The sequence below is a fragment of the Grampus griseus genome (genome assembly GCF_964374135.1).
Source record: "Grampus griseus genome assembly, chromosome: 17".
Classification (NCBI taxonomy): domain Eukaryota; kingdom Metazoa; phylum Chordata; class Mammalia; order Artiodactyla; family Delphinidae; genus Grampus; species Grampus griseus.
The window spans coordinates 46,197,940-46,215,470 of record NC_139011.1 but is presented as its reverse complement, the minus strand read 5'-3'; the positions used below and the strand labels follow the sequence as shown (position 1 = coordinate 46,215,470).

At 39.0% G+C, this 17,531-nt stretch overlaps 1 protein-coding gene across 2 annotated transcripts in view; it reads left to right on the top strand.

The window, feature by feature from the left end:
* Positions 1 to 3,512: 3,512 nt before the first annotated feature.
* DECR1 (2,4-dienoyl-CoA reductase 1) overlaps positions 3,513 to 17,531 on the top strand; it is a 50,720-nt gene continuing 36,701 nt past the window's right edge. For both annotated transcript variants that reach the window (XM_082674723.1, XM_082674722.1), the window contains exons 1-5: positions 3,513 to 3,590; positions 13,576 to 13,778; positions 15,564 to 15,621; positions 15,749 to 15,835; positions 16,800 to 16,947. In XM_082674723.1, coding sequence (XP_082530849.1) covers positions 3,540 to 3,590; positions 13,576 to 13,778; positions 15,564 to 15,621; positions 15,749 to 15,835; positions 16,800 to 16,947 — 547 coding nt within the window. In that variant the 5' untranslated portion in view covers positions 3,513 to 3,539. The remainder of the gene's footprint in view (positions 3,591 to 13,575; positions 13,779 to 15,563; positions 15,622 to 15,748; positions 15,836 to 16,799; positions 16,948 to 17,531) is intronic.

The following is a 17,531-nucleotide window of genomic DNA, read 5'->3' as shown; positions in this document are numbered from 1 at the left end:
GTTTCTTGAGGGCTATGTTACCAGTCATTTGCTAGATATGGGAGATAGAAAGATAGCAAATAAAAAAGACACTCACCCCCACACCTCCCCTCTAATACATAAAAGAGAGATGCAACTGCAACTGTGACAAGAGCTACAAAAGGGAAATTCAGGGCTCTGTGAAAATGTAGAACAAGGTGGAACAAGTAAACTTCAGGTCCCCTCACTTGCACAATCCTTCCAAGGACACAGAGGCATTTATGTTTTAGTAAAAGTTGCAAGATATCTTAACATTTGTGGTTAAAATAACTTTTCATTCCACTTCTGTTTGTCAAAACTCCTCTCCTGTTGGATGATGTTGGGGTGACCACCAGCAGTTGGGGGATTTGCTAAGAGGAAGTTGAATTGGGGATAGCTTAGACTTGGACTAAATGAGAAATATTTTGTGATTAGTTGTCTCTTCTGTATAGGTGTAAGTAAATTTTAGTTGTACTGCTATAGGACTATCTTCCAGAAATATACTTTCTCTGTACCTTGTGACATCCATGTCTAGGCCAGAGGTGGTATTGAGATATAGATGTATCCCATGGTGTCCAGTCCTGGAAGAATATGAGGATTGAAGGAGAAGCAAAGTTTGAAATGTTTGAAGTGTATGGAATAAGAAGTTAGTATCAACTGTGTAAAATTGTAAGCAGAGGATATGGTTTCATGGATGCAGTCATAACGGAAGTTTTCCTTTGTCAGAAATATTCAGCAATACAGTATTTACTATTATGATGCACCATACTTTTTGTGTGTGTATGATGGGAATTGGACACAATAGAATTTATCAGAATTTCTGTCTATGCAGGATACAAATCTGTAGCAGTCCTATAAACAGCAAGTCTGTATATGTGTGCAGTCACATGATTTAGCACCCAAACTTTCTACTCCCTCTATAGAAAATGTGCTTACAAAATCTTTGATATATGAGGAGGCGATCAAAGATAATGCAGCCAAAAAAATGTAGGGGAAAAGTGTAAATAGTGGTATGGTAATTAAGCATTTAAGTAATTAAACATACTACCTTACTTTTCTGGATTGTATGAAATGTGTGATATTACAGATTTTTTTGACATTTGTAATTTGTTATGATTTCTTCTTACATTCTAAATTAATATTCATTTTTGTACCTAATTTGGTATTCTTTTTTCTTAAAGAAGGCTCCCAAAAGTGTGTAAGTATCAGATATCACCAAACTTGGATGCAGCTCTAGCAGGGAGACCTACACTAGTCCAGAGTCAAGGTAACTTTCTGAGAAAATGACTTTGAAGCTGACTTTTGATGTTGGGGGTCAGAGGCAGCCACACTAAGATGGTAGTGTATTTATGTGTGTGTATGTGGGATGTGGATGGGAGGGAGAAAGTGTGAGGAACTGGGGTGCAGACGCTAAGGCTGAACAATGAGGAAGGATGGCAGAAGTCATGGTGTGTTTTTAGGCCCTGCAATTTCAAGAAAAATTAAAAATTAAAAAAATTTAATATGATCATTTCTTTTGTGTCACATTCAAGACAGGTGCAGTGTATATGAATTTTCAACCCCATATTCAGGAGTGAAAGTAATATCATTTTATTTTATTTAAGTCCCATTCTTAGTCCTCATCCATCCATCCATGATTGTGGGAAATTCAACCTTAGTCATCCTTAGAGTCCTGTTCTTTTCCTTCACTCTCAAGATCATGAGAAGGTGGGCTTTCTCTGAGGTATGTGTGTTAGTCCGTTCATGCTGCTATAACAAAATACCATTGACTGGGTGGTTTATAAGCAACAGAAATGTATTGCTCGCAGCTCTGGAGGCTGGAAGTCCCAGATCAGTGTGCCAACAGAGAGTCCCCTTCTGGTTTGCAACTGCTGACTTCTCATTGTAATACCATCGCTTTGGGGGTCATGATTTCAACATATGAATTTTGGGGGAACACAGATATTCACTTCATAGCAGCATGTGCTCTCCATCTTCTCCCAGAGTTTCCCTGTGGCATTGGTCTAACTGCCCACATTGTTAGTTAACTGGATAACTCACCCTGTATTGTCTGCCTCCCTTTCTTACTGGTATTCCAAAGTTCCCCAGTGAGTCACTTGTAGTGGATCTTCTTCTCAGGATCTGCTTTGGAGGAACCCAAACTGAGACAATGAGTTAATACTGTAAGCGCACTGTCAATGCCCTCCAGCCAAAGACCACCAGGGACACATCTACAGTTGAACCAGTTGGGTTTATTTATTTTTTTGCATCAAGGTAGGACACACACCATGGGATATCATGGGGTGTCTCTGAAAAAGTGTGTCAGAAAGGACCTATTATAGTATTTGGACTTGGATGGTTTGGGAGATGGTCTAAGGAAGTGGGATTGGATACTGTCAGAAAGCACAGGCCATTTTACGAAGGAGGATCTCAATAAATCTTACCTATGGTGAGGGGAGACTAAAATGAAGTTAAAGTTGTAACTGGTAAAGAAATAGCCACTCATCTGGGCCAAGAGCTGGGTTGTCAGGTACTTGTGGGTGACAACCGGAAACTTGTTTTTGTCTGTGCTTACACAAAATTGTGAAGTGGACTTGCTTTGTCTCACCTTCTGATCTCAGAGTAAACTTGTCTGAGGTTGGTATTCTGTGAGATGGTTTATGTCTAACAGATTAGCATGGTCTACCTGTGAATGCCAGGCCAGGTTCCGAAAGTCCAGTCCTGGTCTGCTTTTTAAATTTCTCAGCACTTAGAAAATGCAAGGCACTTAGTAAACTCTCAATGTCACATACCAGTCACCAGTCTGAAGTTAGGGCTTCACAAGCAACCTCTTTTAATCTTAACAATAATCTTGAGTTAGGTATGAATTATCTTCACATTTTAGAAGTGAGGAAGAAATGTGATCTGTGCTTATGCAGGATGTCAACAGGTACATTACATTAAGATGAAGAATGATAAACCAGAGATCTGCCCTTAATTCTGAAGTGAATATTATTAATCCCTTAGAGAGAAAAAGCAAAAGCAGGAGGGTCAGAGCCCCGCTGTCTCTCGGCGATAAGATAAAAGTCGATGTGTCCTTGGAAACATCAAAGCTGCCCGGAATCTGCAACTTTTATTAGATTTCAGCCACTTCCCCTTAGGAATATGGAGGCTGTCTTAAATATATTATTATTCTGATGATGTGTGGTTCAGCTTGGACTTAAACATGCACTTCAGGAGTAGACATAAATTACTGAAAAGGCATTAGCACTCCGGCAGTGTATACATGCCTTTTGTTTCTGCAGTCTTTAAAACTTTTCTGGCACAGTAATTCGTCCACCAACACAAGGACATATAAACCGCCATTACCAGCCCTATAAAAAACAATCGGGACAACAAAGGGAAAGACAGCAAGGAAAAGCGTGAGAGAGGCAAAGCGAGGCAGCGCCCTGAGGTTCAGACCCGGGTGGAAAGGCGCCAGGCGCCTCGGCCTCCAGGGCCCGCCCGCTCCCAGCCCAGCCCCCATAGCACTAGTATTTCTGGCCCGCCCCCTGCATTTCCGGCCAGAAGTTGGGAGGCTCTACATGGCGCTGCTAAGCCGTGTCCTCTTTGTTTGGGGCCGCGGTCCTCGGCGGGTAAGGCGGTGCTGGAAGGGCCGAGGGTCCTGCGCTCTCCCCGCAGACGCCCTGTCCGGGGAACTAGCGGAGCGAAGCGCAGAGCGTGGACTCGCGTTACCGGGGCGCTAGGAGCGAGGACAGGGTATCTCGCAGAGAGAGGACAGAGGACTGGGGTTTCTGGGGAATCTCGCGAGGAGCGGGAACCCGGGGACTGGGATGAAGTGGGAAGGTCGCCTTGGGTTGCTGTCGGAGGAAGTCCTGGTGTATGTTTGTGTTTGGGGTGGGGATGGGGGTGGGGAGGGCACGCCGTGGTTCTCACTGGTTCCCATTCCTAGTAGTTTCAAAGTTGTGTGTAAGTAGAAAGAGAGGACGCTGTACACACCGGCCTTTAGAGCTCTGAGTGGGAGAGGGACGGGGTGGGGAGTGGGGCCCAGCGGGAGCATTGGCCTTATCTGTAGTTTTTTATTTTTTAATGAAGGAATTCTTTCAATTGTTAGTCCAGTTAAACATTAATACAAACATATTCACATAAAAAACTTCCCTTCCTAGAGATAATGCTGGGCGAGCTGCATCTCAGGCTGGCTTCCACCACTTTCACCCTCATAATTTTGTTTTGTTTTGTCAACATCTCTCCACTAGACCAATAATCAGAATAAAGTGTGCAAGAGAAGACAGCTGGAGGGGGGAAGAAAGAGAAAGGAAAATAAAAAAGTCATATCCAAGACAGCCCCTTCCCCCAACTAAATTAAAAAAAAAAATCTTAGTGAGGTAAACTAAACGAAACCAGAGTTCACAATTTCCTTAGCCAGGTAGAAAAATTAATCTGCCAACTGTGAAAAAACTTTTTTTTCAGTTAGAATGGGCAGCCATGGTTTTCTTTTTTGAAAAACATGGACAAATTGCAAATGTTGAACACAAGGAAATGGTATAATGAGTCTCTGAAGTAAGAAAGAACTACCTTTTAAAAAGTGAAATTTGTTCAAGGCTAGGGTTTTGTTGATACTGTTTTCTCTTATAAAGATTTAGGTTCTAGGTTATTGTAAAAGAAAGCTACATTTTCAGATCCCTTCTTAACTCTCTCATTTGAATCCTACAAAGACTCTGTGAAGAAGAAAAGTCTTCAGAGAATTTTTTTTAAAAAACACAAATCATTAGGCTTGTAGTAATAAGGTCACACAGACTGTATCCCAGCTCTTCTGACACCATTAGACAATACAGCATGAGAGGGAGAAAATGAACTCATTTAAAAATTAACTGTAATCTGACAGTTGTGAAATTCCTTTGCTTAAGAAAAATGGAAGTTTTGAGGATGGGAGTTTGAAGGCAAGGGAGGCCCTTATAGGTGGTGTTTCTCTCCTTCCTGGCACATGCAGGCTTGGGTGTGAATTACTGGGAAAGGAAAAGTCTTCACATCTGTTAAGTGGGAGATTGTTCCAGGCAGCATAATGTTTCTGTGAGCAAATACAAGTTTTTTTAGTTAAAGCCCCTGATTTGAATATTTTAGTTACCAAGAAACTGAGAAATGTTTCATTTGTCATACATCCTATTTATGAAGTGCTGTATTGTGCTGGTAGCTAGTAGGGTTCAGTTCAGTGCAGCGTTTAATGAGAACTGGCTCTGTGCCTGCCCTGGGGATGCAAAGGTTAAAAAAAAAGTATGAAACTTGCTCTCAGTTTTTTTTAAAATAAATTTATTTATTTATTTATTTATTTATGACTGCGTTGGGTCTTTGTTGCGGTGTGAGGGCTTCGCATTGCACTGGCTTCTCTTTTTGCGGAGCACAGGCTCTAGGCACACGGGCTTCGGTAATTGTGGCACATGGGCTCAGTAGTTGTGGCTCGTGGACTCTGGAGTGCAGGCTCAGTAGTTGTGGCACACGGGCTTAGTTGCTCCATGGCACGTGGCATCTTCCCGGATCAGGGCTCAAACCCGTGTCCCCTGCCTTGGCAGGCGATTCTTAACCACTGCGCCACCAGGGAAGTCCCGCTTTCAGTTTTAATGAGGAAAACATTCACTCATTCACTAGTTTATCAAGAAATGCTAATTAAGTGCCTACAAAGTGTTGGGCGTTCTTTGGCGATCCTTACTTGAAAAGTATCTCTACTGTCCTTGAGCTAATAGCCTCATGTGTATTTTTCAAGTTATGGATAATAACTCATGAATGGACCTTGAAATAATTTAGTGGAACAAAATGAGTTTAAGAAAAATAAAGTGGAATGGAGTAGAAAATAAAGTGGAATAGAGTAGAAAACCTAATGTAGTAAGGTTAAGTTTACTTTGTGAAACTTTTTTTTTTAAATTTACTGTTCTTCCTTTCATAAATTCATTCTTTGTTTCTGTGGTGCACATTGCTTTTTCTTTTTCTTTTTCCTTTTTTTAATCAAGAGTAATAACTACTATTTTTATAAAAATGATACCTGGCCAATATGAATTCAAGTAATAAATATAGTTAAATTAAAACAAGCAAAGTAACACATGTTCCCAAACTGGCCACCCAGAAATAACTGGGGTTAACATTTGGCTAACATCATTCCAGGCATCTTGTTTGTGCTGGTAAAAGGATGGGTAGATAGGCATAATTTTGCTTGGATGTATCACATTTATTTTTCCCATTGAACTTCATCAACATTGTTTCATTGTTTTCTGATGCTGATTATTGTCAAGAAGAAGTGTAAGGCCAGCTGTTTTTTTTTTCCTCCTGTTTGTGTTTTGAGTTTTCTTTCTTTCCTCCCTCCCTCCCTCTCTCCCCCTTTCTTTCCTTTCCTTTCCTTTTCTTTTTTTCTCTCTTTCATTTTTCTATCCAGAAAGCCTAAGAAATCTTTCTTTACCCATCTCAGAATTTCAGAATATAAGCTTCCTGGAGGCAAGGGTTTTCATGTGATTTGTTCACCTGGGCTGTATGCCCAGGTCTAGAGTAGTTCATAGCACAGAGTAAATATGGAATATCTGTCACACGACTGAATGCATGTACTGTGTTTTGTATAGGGCATATTTCTTACTAGATCCTCATTCAGAATATGTCTGAAAAATGATATTCTAGTGGGTCATCACCAGACATCAACAGACTGAAAATGCAGATGTTTATTAGAATGCATATATGAACAAAGCAGTGTGTGCCTAGAGGAGGCAGGGAAGGCTTCATGGAGGAGGTGGGCTCCTAGAGCTCACTTTTGAAGGAGTTGCAGTGTACAGGATCCCAAAGGTAATCTAGATGTAAGGAATAGCATGTATCAAGAAGTGAAGGAGCATGACCTATTTTTAAAAATTCAAGTGTTTTGGCATTGTGGACTTTGCAAAGTATTGGAGTCAGAGAGAAGTTCATGGAGATGAGATGGGACAGGTTGCTGGGGGACCAGGGCATGGTGGGCTTCACTTATTTATGTGGCAAATTGAGCATTTACTATATGTTAGGCACTGTACTAGGGATATGAGCATGAGAAAAAGAGCTGATTCCTGCTCTCAGGAAGCTTAAGAATCTAGTAACATTATAGTTTATTATGGTATGTGTTATTTTTTTGCTGTATGCGGGCCTCTCACTGTTGTGGCCTCTCCCGTTGCGCAGCACAGGCTCCGGACGCGCAGGCTCAGCGGCCATGGCTCACGGGCCCAGCCGCTCCGCGGCATGTGGGATCTTCCCGGACCGGGGCACGAACCCGTGTCCCCCGCATTGGCAGGCGGATTCTCAACCACTGCGCCACCAGGGAAGCCCATGATGAGTGTTCTTGATCTTAGAGGGGGTACAAATAAATAGCATCCCTCTTCTCCCATCTGAAAAGCCCGAGTAAAGATGGAGGCCAAAGTACCACTTGTTACAGTTTGATTTTAGAGCCAGTGCTAACTGGATTTCCTGAATTAGACAGACTTATCATCTGAGGAGGAACATTTGCTTTCTGAGGGCAGCTAGCTCCCAAGAGGGAGAAGGTTTAAGAAGGACTACTCATGCCCAATTATTCTCTCAAAATTTGCTGGTCAGATAAACCATTTCCAGGGGGACAGGGTGACTAAGGGGGCAAAAAGAAGCCTGGAGTTTAACTCAGCTCCCCTCCTGGAGGGAAATGAAACATCAGGATTAGGGAAGAAACATTTCCCATCCACAGTGGGAGAAGTGTACAGTTTTAAGGAGTATAGGGGCTTCCCTGGTGGCGCAGTGGTTAAGAATCCACCTGCCAATGCAGGGAACACAGGTTTGAGCCCTGGTCTGGGAAAATTGCACATGCCACGGAGCAACTAAGCCCAGCAGCTAAGCCCGTGCGCCACAACTACTGAGCCTGTGCTCTAGAGCCCGTGAGCCACAACTACTGAAGCCCACGCACCTAGAGCCCGTGCTCAGCATCAAGAGAAGCTACCGCAACGAGAAGCCCATGCACTGCACCAAAGAGTAGACCCCGCTTGCCGCAACTAGAGAAAGCCTGTGTGCAGCAATGAAGACCCAATGCAGCCAAAAATAAAATAAATAAAATAAATAAATTTAAAAAATCACTTTAAGGAGTATAATTTTTGGGTTTTACATATAAGCTGGGACCTGAAGGATTAGTAGAAGTTAGTCAGGGGGAGAAGTAAGAGTAAGAAAGTTCTAGGCAGGAGAGTGGCCTATGTGAAGGCCCAGACTAGATTATAGGTAGCAAGTAAGGAGGCAGGTGGTGAGAGACAGGCTAGGGAGCAGCCTGTGAGCCATATTAAGGAGTGAGAGCTTTGTTCTGAAGGCCTGGAAATAGGGGTGAGAATGGAGGCAACCTGGGTAATCTTCTCTCCAGATGAGAGGCCATGGTGGCTTCAACTAAGGAATGGCAGTACATGAGAGACTTGAAGTCTGGTGATATTTAAGAGATATATTGAGAGGTCTTGGTGATTGGTGGTAGCGGGTGAGGAAGGAAGATTGGGCCATGCTGAGGAAGTGAATGGCACCATCAGAATTGTGAGCAGGAAAGTATTATCATCAGGTGAGACTTGAGATGGGGATACTAGAGTGCAAGTATAAGTGGTAAGGGTCAGAACTAAGGGCGGTTGTTGGAGCTATTTAGGACTAAAATGAACCGAACTTAGTGGTTTGGGTATGTGATGTGAGATGAAGCCCAGATTTCTATTTTTGACCCCTGAGCTAAGGGAAATGTTACTCTCTGAGAGAGAGCATTTATGAGAAGGAGCCAGAGGGAAGAGAGGGGTAAGTGATATATCTTGAACATGTTAAAGCGCCTCTAGGACTTCCAAGCTGGTATACAGATAATTTGATTAAGTTACAGAGATGGCGGTGAGAATGATAATTCTGTTGGGAGTGTTAGGGAAGCCTCAGCCTTGAACGATGAATGTTGAGTGATGGTGGGGATCAATTTGTTTTTGTTTTTTTTTTTTTGGTGGGGATCAATTTGTATAAAGGTAGAGAGGTGGAAACAATTTGTGTTTGGGGAACCCTGCATATTTTGTTTTTTTGAGTATAAATTTCAAGGTGGAAAAGCAGAGGGAGATGAGGCTGGAGAGATGGACAAGAGCCAGGTCGTAATGACTTGCTGTGCTGGGTGAAGCTAAGGAATCTGGACTTTATACAGGGAGTCATATAAGATCCTTATACAAGGATCTTAAGGGTAGAAGTACCATGAGCAGGTTTGCAGTACTCTGGAGCACAGCATTGCAGATATGTTGGAGTAAAGGGAGACTGGAGGACAGAGACCACATAATGGATGATGTAGCATAGGCCCTTAGTATTTGTGAATGATGGAAGATAGGGACCTTTGAACTCAGGCAGTGGACGGAGAGTAAAGATACTGACTGGGGAGGTAAAATACATGGGACTTGGAGAGGGATGGAATATATTAGGTGAAGAGAAAGAGGATGTGAAGGAGTCACTAGAGGGAATCACATCGATGAATGGTAGCCTCAGAGCTCAAATATTAATGTGAAGAAATTTCAAAACAAACTCCCTTCCAAAACTATAACGCTAACTTTGTAATGTTAAAAAAAATCTAGATCTCAGATTATTCCCCACAGGTCATTATAAAGCACATCAAAAAAAGGAGGGGAATTCTAAAGTTAGCCAGGGTTTCCTAGAGCTCATATTAGAAGGCATTTCATTGGTGTTTGGCAACCCTTACTTCTTAAAGAAAATTCCAGGTAGAAAATAATCAATCTTAGCTGTCCTATAGTCTCTTCCTAAGATGATAACTTACTTTAAGATTAGAAATGCCTGTGTAAGTATAAGTAAGTTAAGAGTAAGGGGACAGCTATACTTTGATCCCTTCCAGCATGGGGAAACTCCCACATTGCATTGCATCTAAAACAGTGATAGAACTGTAGGCTTTCACAGTTTGTGAAATGATGTTGCTGTTTAGCTTTAGCCCTGATTTATTTTATTCTCTGTGCTTCAAAATTTTATTTCCAACTGCAGATTAGATATCTCCACTGGAATAGTCCACAGGCATCCCAGGTGGAGCATTTCTAATACAGAACTGGTTATCTTCAGTTCTCCACCTTGAATCTTTTCGTGTCAGCCCAGTCATTTCAGTAACAGCATCACTCCACATGTAGCTATTTAAACTAGAAAACTCTGTCATCTTCATCTCTTCCCTTGCTCACCATTTCCAGTTGGTTGGCTTCTGAGTTCAGGCTAATCAACATGTTAAATATGTGTGGTAAATGTTGTCTTGATTTCTGCTGTCCTCATTATTTCTTACTTAGACTAATGCCTTTTGTCTGACTCATATCTATTTCCTTCTAGCTCACAGTTAAATCTTATTCTTTCCAAAACACAAAGGCAATGCAAAAAGTAGCAGAGGTATTGAGGTGAAGGTGAGAGAAGTGGAAAAGGCTCTATCTGCCAAATGGCCTTGATCAAAGGGAGAGACCTCTTTGTCTGCTTTTAGTGAAATAGGTCAATGTGTTGCTGAGGTTGGACTTTGAGGCAAGAAGAAATAATTGGATTAGGCAATATTAGGTACAATAGTAATTCACTATATCCTCATTTTCTGGGACCTTCCCATCTGCAAGTAATTTTATTTGCTAACTTCTTACCCCTTCTATGATGGCATCCAGTCTAAATCATCATCTCTTGCCTGGCCTGGCATAAAAACATTATACTTACTCTCCCTGCTTCCAGTCTTGCCTCCTACATTCCATTCTCAACTTAGTAGCCAGAACAATTCTCTAAAAACTTAAGGCAGCTCATGTCAATCCACTGCTCAAAACTTTGGAGAGTTTCCCACTTGACTTGAGTATAATTGTAAGTGGTTGACTCAGCCTGTGTGATCCAGTCCCCTTTACCTCATTGACTTCACCTCCTGTCCCTCTTTCTCTTCCCTCCTTCTACTTCAGCCACACTCGCCCTCTGATTCTTTCTAATGTGCTAGGCATGCTTCCTTCTCAGGGCCTTTGCTTTTAGTTTTCCCTCTGCCTGAAAGGACCGTGCAACTCATCCCCTCACTCCCTTTAGGTCTTTGCTCAGATGTCACCTCGGTGAGACCTTTGCTGACCACTCTATTTAAAATAGCAACACTCTACCCATATTCTATGCCTTATCTTTCCCACAGCAACATACTAGCTTTTAATATACTCTATATTTCACTTAATTTATCTTCCCTCCACCCCAAAGATAATCTCTCTTAGGGTAGAATATTGTACCTGTTTTGCTCACTGCTGTATTGCCATTGCCTAGAACAGTGTCTGGAGCATAGCAAATGCTCAGTAAAAACATGCTAAAGATAAATAAAATGAGTTAACACAATAATCATAATATCATGTTTATCTCTAATACTTTTTCATACAAGCAAATTCCCAAATCAGAACAAACCCTTTACAAGGGTTTGTTATGCTATGTTGTAACCTGTTACATTGTAGACACTTATTAGGAATTTTTATTTCAAATGTGATTATTTTTACCTTTATAACCTTTCCTCTATGAGGTTGAGAAAATGTTTTAAAATAATAAGAAAAGAAAGTTTATATGCAAATATCTTGCTTAATTTATCTTTCATAAAGTACCAGATAAAATTCCCTATACAAATCAATACTAAATAAATAAAAATTCATCTTAGTGCTTTTGGGAAATTAGGACACATTTTTTCTTTATTACTAGGTAACGATAAACTCACCAGCCTACTTGTGCAAATTTCCTGATTCATCATCTTAATGTAATAGTTCTGGAGTTGGTGGCAGCCTTAAGTAAAACTGCCATTTATGCAGAGAAAGATTATTGTAAGTTGCTTGGATTATCATGCTTTGGCTAAAGGGTACCAAAAAATGCTTTGTCAACACGAAGGTAAATGAAATATAATGACTGGCATGGAGGATTACCAGATTTGCAAATTTATCTTTCACAATTATTTTATACATGTTTTCAAATTTTATCTTTCACTAACTTTTTTCCCTGGTTAAAAAATCAAATCATATTTATTGAATAGATTTTGAAATTACTAAGAACCAATCAAACTAACAAAAAGAACAAATAATCTTCCATTATCCCATCACCTAGACATACATAGTAACTGTGAAAGGTAATGAATGGACTCTGAAGTCAGACACATCTTCGATTTGAATCTTTACTACTTATTATTATTTGTCTTTAAAAGTTAGTTACTTGACCTTTCTGTGCTTCAGTTTTCTCATCTATAAAATGGGAGTAACAATAGAATTTACCTTATAGGGTTGTTGAAAGTCCTTCATAGACCTGGCACATGGTTAATATTGAATCTACTACTAACTGTTGTTATTTTCTTCTAGTCTTTTTTCTAAGTATATATTTTTATTTATAGTTAAGAACATCCTGTATATTTCTTTTTTTACTTAACATCATATTATAAGCATTTTCTTGTTAAATTTCTAGTTGATGAATAGCCTTATCCTAAATCAGTGACAACATTTCTATTTCCTTAGGGTAAATTGTAGATATCTCAGAACAACTAATGGCAGCCCATTTAACTTATAAGAATGCTCTAGCAGGAAATTATCGATTCTGGAGTTTTAATCTTATAACCATAACCTGATGGGGAATATCAGATACCCGACTGGTGTGATCATTGAACTCAGTAGGAGCTCAGTGAGTAGAGGGAGGCAGTATACAAGGTCGTTATAATCTTGGTTTTGCAAGTTGGGCAACGTACTTAACTTTTCTGGGCCCCTCCTGAACAATGGGGTAAAAATAATGCCTATCTCATGGAGTGGTGAAGATTAGTTTCTAATCCTGATAAATGGTAAACACTTAATGAATATTAGCTCTTTATTGTTTGTTATTATGGTTAACACTTAAAAGTTTGTTTTCATAATTAAAAGTGAGAGAATAGCAGTGATTTTGACAAGTAATATGAGAGTAAGCTGTAAAATATAAGATAGGGCAGTATAAATAGTTTTCAGTTGAAAGTGGTTTGATTTTATCCCCCCATTTTAAATATAACAAATATTTTTATCTGTTCTAAATTTATTATCCAGAAGACAACATGGGAAGAGGCATTTGGTTTACTAAATCTTATAAAGGACTTTTTATAATTTTCTTCAGTGATTCAAAGATGGAATGTGATTTTTATCCAAATTATTCTTGTTAAAAGACAAAAATGCTTTATGTAAGTTTTTTTGAAGTAAAATTTAAGCTAAATACATAAACTAATAATGCTAGCATTTATAGAGTGCTTTCTGTGTGCTACACAATTTTCTAGGTTTATTATTCATATTAGCTTATGAAATCCTTATAATGTCCTATGAGGAAGGTTCTGTTATTATCTCCAATTATAGAAGAAACTGAGGCAAAAAGAGGTTAAATAACTTGCTGAAGGTTACATGACTAGGGAGAAAATTCTGCCCTCTGTAGTCTAGCTCCAAAACCCATGCTTTTAACCACTCTACTATGTTACTTAACATTCCAACAGAAAAAGGATAAAAATTGATTAAATACAGTACCAATATGTTTACAGTAAGTTTGTGTTAATCTAAGAATTTGATTAATATTAAAGAGTATGTTTAAAAAAATTCATATCTTTTGTGGGAATATAAGTATGCAAATTTCAATTCATTTTTTTTCTTTTAGTTTTTTAGGTATGGAACAAAAATATTATATCAAAACAATGAAGGTTTTCAATCTAAATTCTTTCCACCCTTTCAAAAAGTGATGCTACCACCAAATAGTTTTCAAGGAAAAGTAGCATTCATTACTGGGGGAGGTACTGGCCTTGGTAAAGGAATGACAACTCATCTGTCCAGCCTAGGTGCACAGTGTGTGATAGCCAGCCGGTAAGTCAGTCTCAGCAAGTTGCCTGGCAAGAGTCTATTGGTGAACGATTCCGTGCCACAATATTGAAAACACTATTTGCCAGAGTTGTTTGATTTGCGTTGTAATCTTCTATGAAATATCCTTTAGATTATTTAACTAAATCTCCTTGGAAAAAGTCAGTTATAATTTGTGATGATAGGGCTTCCCTTGTGGCACAGTGGTTAAGAATCCACCTGCCAATGCAGGGGACACGGGTTCGAGCCCTGGTCTGGGAAGGTCCCACATGCCGCAGAGCAAATAAGCCCGAGCGCCACACTACTGAGCCTGTGTGCTAGAGCCCACGAGCCACAGCTACGGAAGCCTGTGTGTCACAACTACTGAAGCCCATGCACCTAGAGCCCATGCTCTGCAACAAGAGAAGTCACAGCAATGAGAAGCCCGTGCACCGCAACGAAAAGTAGCCCCGGCTTGCTGCAACTAGAGAAAGTCCACACACAGAAATGAAGACCCAAAGCAGCCAAAAATAAATAGAATAACTAAAAAAAATAATTTGTGATAGAAATAATGATTGATTATGGAACTGATGATATATATATTTCACAAATTCAGTGATAGAATTTTTTCTCTATATGAAGTTAAAAAGTACTATATTGAGGCTGCTTTGTTTTCAGTGAGATTGATTATAATTACTGATTCAGTGGATAGTTAACCTTGTACCAGGATAATGGATATAATGCTTCCATTTTCTATAAGATGGGCAGATATTTCAAAACAGCTGTTGTGATGAATGTAGGGAGGGTGAGACCATGTGGAAAGAATTTCTTATTTAGGCATGTCCCAGTACCTTATAACGATGTAAGTATAGAGGTTTAGAGACTGGTCAAAAAAATCTACCCCTTCTTCCAATTTTGAATAGTGTACAATTCTTAGGTAGGCTAAGTAGTAACCTGAATGACAAGTCACTATGTAATTTACAGGGGGCAAAAGGAATTTCTTTCAGATGTTGTTGTTTTTTTTTTTTTTTTCCAGTACGCGGGCCTCTCACTGTTGTGGCCTCTCCCGTTGCGGAGCACAGGCTCTGGACACGCAGGCTCAGTGGCCATGGCTCACGGGCCCAGCCGCTCTGCGGCATGTGGGATCTTCCCGGACCGGGGCACGAACCCGTGTCCCCGGCATCGGCAGGCGGACTCTCAACCACTGCGCCACCAGGGAAGCCCTCAGATGTTGTTTGTAATGCAAATTGGCCAGAACATTTTTTTTCATGTTGTAATGTGTTTAAGAGTGTTAAAATATTATTTTTTTATAACACTACATAATTTACATTGTGTATTTTTTTGTGTTTCTCTCAAGAGCATAAGATTTTGACTATATATAGTTGTCCAGACCCATCAATTTGATCTAAAATCTACTAATGTCGATTTTATACATAACATAGTTTTTTTATAGTTTAGCGTAAGCTTACATCATTCCAGGAATGTATTTTCCTTCTCAAGCAGGCTTGGGCAAGGAAATACATAGAAATGAATATAATTAAGGAAATAATTTAAAATCTATGAGTAGATATAAAATAACTGGCTTAGAAGTAATTTAATAAATTAGTGTCACATATATGAAATTGCTTAAATTTAACTTCTAGAAAATAAATGCATTCAAACTACCTTGCTTGTAGATATAGCTTTTCTATTGTCTCAAAAATTCATGTCATTAAGCTGTAGATTCTCTTTTTTAATTTATGAAATTAAAAAGAAAAATATAACATGAAGTTATTTCAGAACTCATGCAAAGTACCATGTGTTTTTTTCTAGAAAAATTGATGTTCTGAAAGCAACTGCAGAACAAATTTCTTCTCAAACTGGAAATAAGGTACATTAAAAACAGTTACTTAAATCAGATTTAGGAATTATAGCATGCTTAAGTAATTTACTCATACTCATGGATTAGGAAGTCTGAAAAAATATAGGGTTCTTTTTTTCTCTTTGTTATTTTGCAGGTTCATGCAATTCAGTGTGATGTGAGGGATCCTGGTATGGTGCAAAGCACTGTGTCAGAGCTGATCAAAGTCGTAGGACATCCTGATGTAAGTGTAATGGTGATGAGGCGAAAGTATGAGGCCTTTGATGTTGATATCACCTACCAAGATGTATTAAGGAAATAAAATATTGATGTGAGCAAATGCTGTGTTAAGAAGCAGCTATTTTCCATTGCTAGCAGAAAGCTAGCTCTGTTTAAACCAGGGAATAGATTAGGTGGACTGCTACACCATTTCCTTTCAGGAGTACTTAAAAAATACATTTACAATCATATAGAAAAAACGAGTTTACTTTATTTAATAAGATTATGAAATAAGAGCTGTTATCCAAGAGCCCAATATCTAATTTAAATGATTCATGCTCTTTGCTTTTTTTAAATAACTTATCTCTGTCAGTGGAGGAGAATAATACAAACAAGGAAACCTACAAAAAAACCTCCAGATTTGTAAGACCTGAGATATGCATGGGTATTTTGCTTTTGTTTGGTTCACATATTGGAAAGAAACCATTTCTTCCAGTAGTCTCAAAGAGAGCACTTTTCTATGTTAAAGATATTTTCAGACAAACCGATAATGTATTACATTATTGGTGGAATAATAATATTGGAATCTTTATTGATACTGAAGAAGCAGGTCATCAACCAAGAATTTCATTAGCTAAATTAAGCCAAAATGATACCAGAAATTAAAGGCATTTTAATTAAGATTTCTTGAAATAAAGTATAGTCACATGGTAGATATGCTTAATCTATATTTATATTTTTAATAATAGACTGTACCCTAATTTTGAGATGGGGATTAGAACTCTAAAATTTGGTAAATAATAATAGGGAATTTTCACAGGCTCAAAAAAGGTAAAACTGAACCAAATCTCATGGTATTTTTTCATAGCAGACTGTGAACTTTAGCTTTATTATATTATTTGGATTTATAAGTTTCAAAAATAAAAGCCCTTTAGGGAAAATATTCTTCCTCATCTAAGTTTCTGTAACTTGCCTTAATCATTTATTAGATTGTGATAAACAATGCAGCAGGGAATTTTATTTCTCCCACTGAAAGACTGTCTCCTAATGCTTGGAAGACCATAACTGACATAGTTCTAAATGGCACAGCCTTTGTGACACTAGAAATTGGAAAGCAACTAATCAAAGCACAGAAAGGTATGTATATTTATTCTTTACATGTTTATTGGATTCCTACTTGTGCAGTTTCTGTGCTAAGCCCTGGGATACGTAAAAACGTCAATGACAGTGTCTATTCTTGTACAACTCATAAGCTATTGGGGAAGAAAGATACTTAAATAGTTACCATATGCACTTAAATAGTTACCATATGCTGTGATCTAAGCTATATTAAATGTTATGTTTCAAGTGCATTGGAAATCCAGAGAAAGAAAGAAATAACTCTCCCTAGGGATGATTATCATGTTCCTCATTATCATTGAGGAACAGAATGCAATTTTAGCTGAATTTTCAAAGATCTAGACATGGAGAAGGGGGAAGGAAAGGAAATATAAATGTCCATGGGAAGAAGCTTGGTGTGGGAAAAGCAGAAGGGTTTAGGGACTGGTTACAGATGGGGAGGGAGATCAGTGAGAGATGATTATGGGAGGTGGGTTGGATGTAATTGGGAAAGTTCCCAATACCAAAATGGGGAATTTGATGTTAATTTTGAGGAAATGGGGAATTATTTCCGTATGGCTTTTTCTTGAAGGTGTCTCATAAAGAATGTGACTTGATTAGAA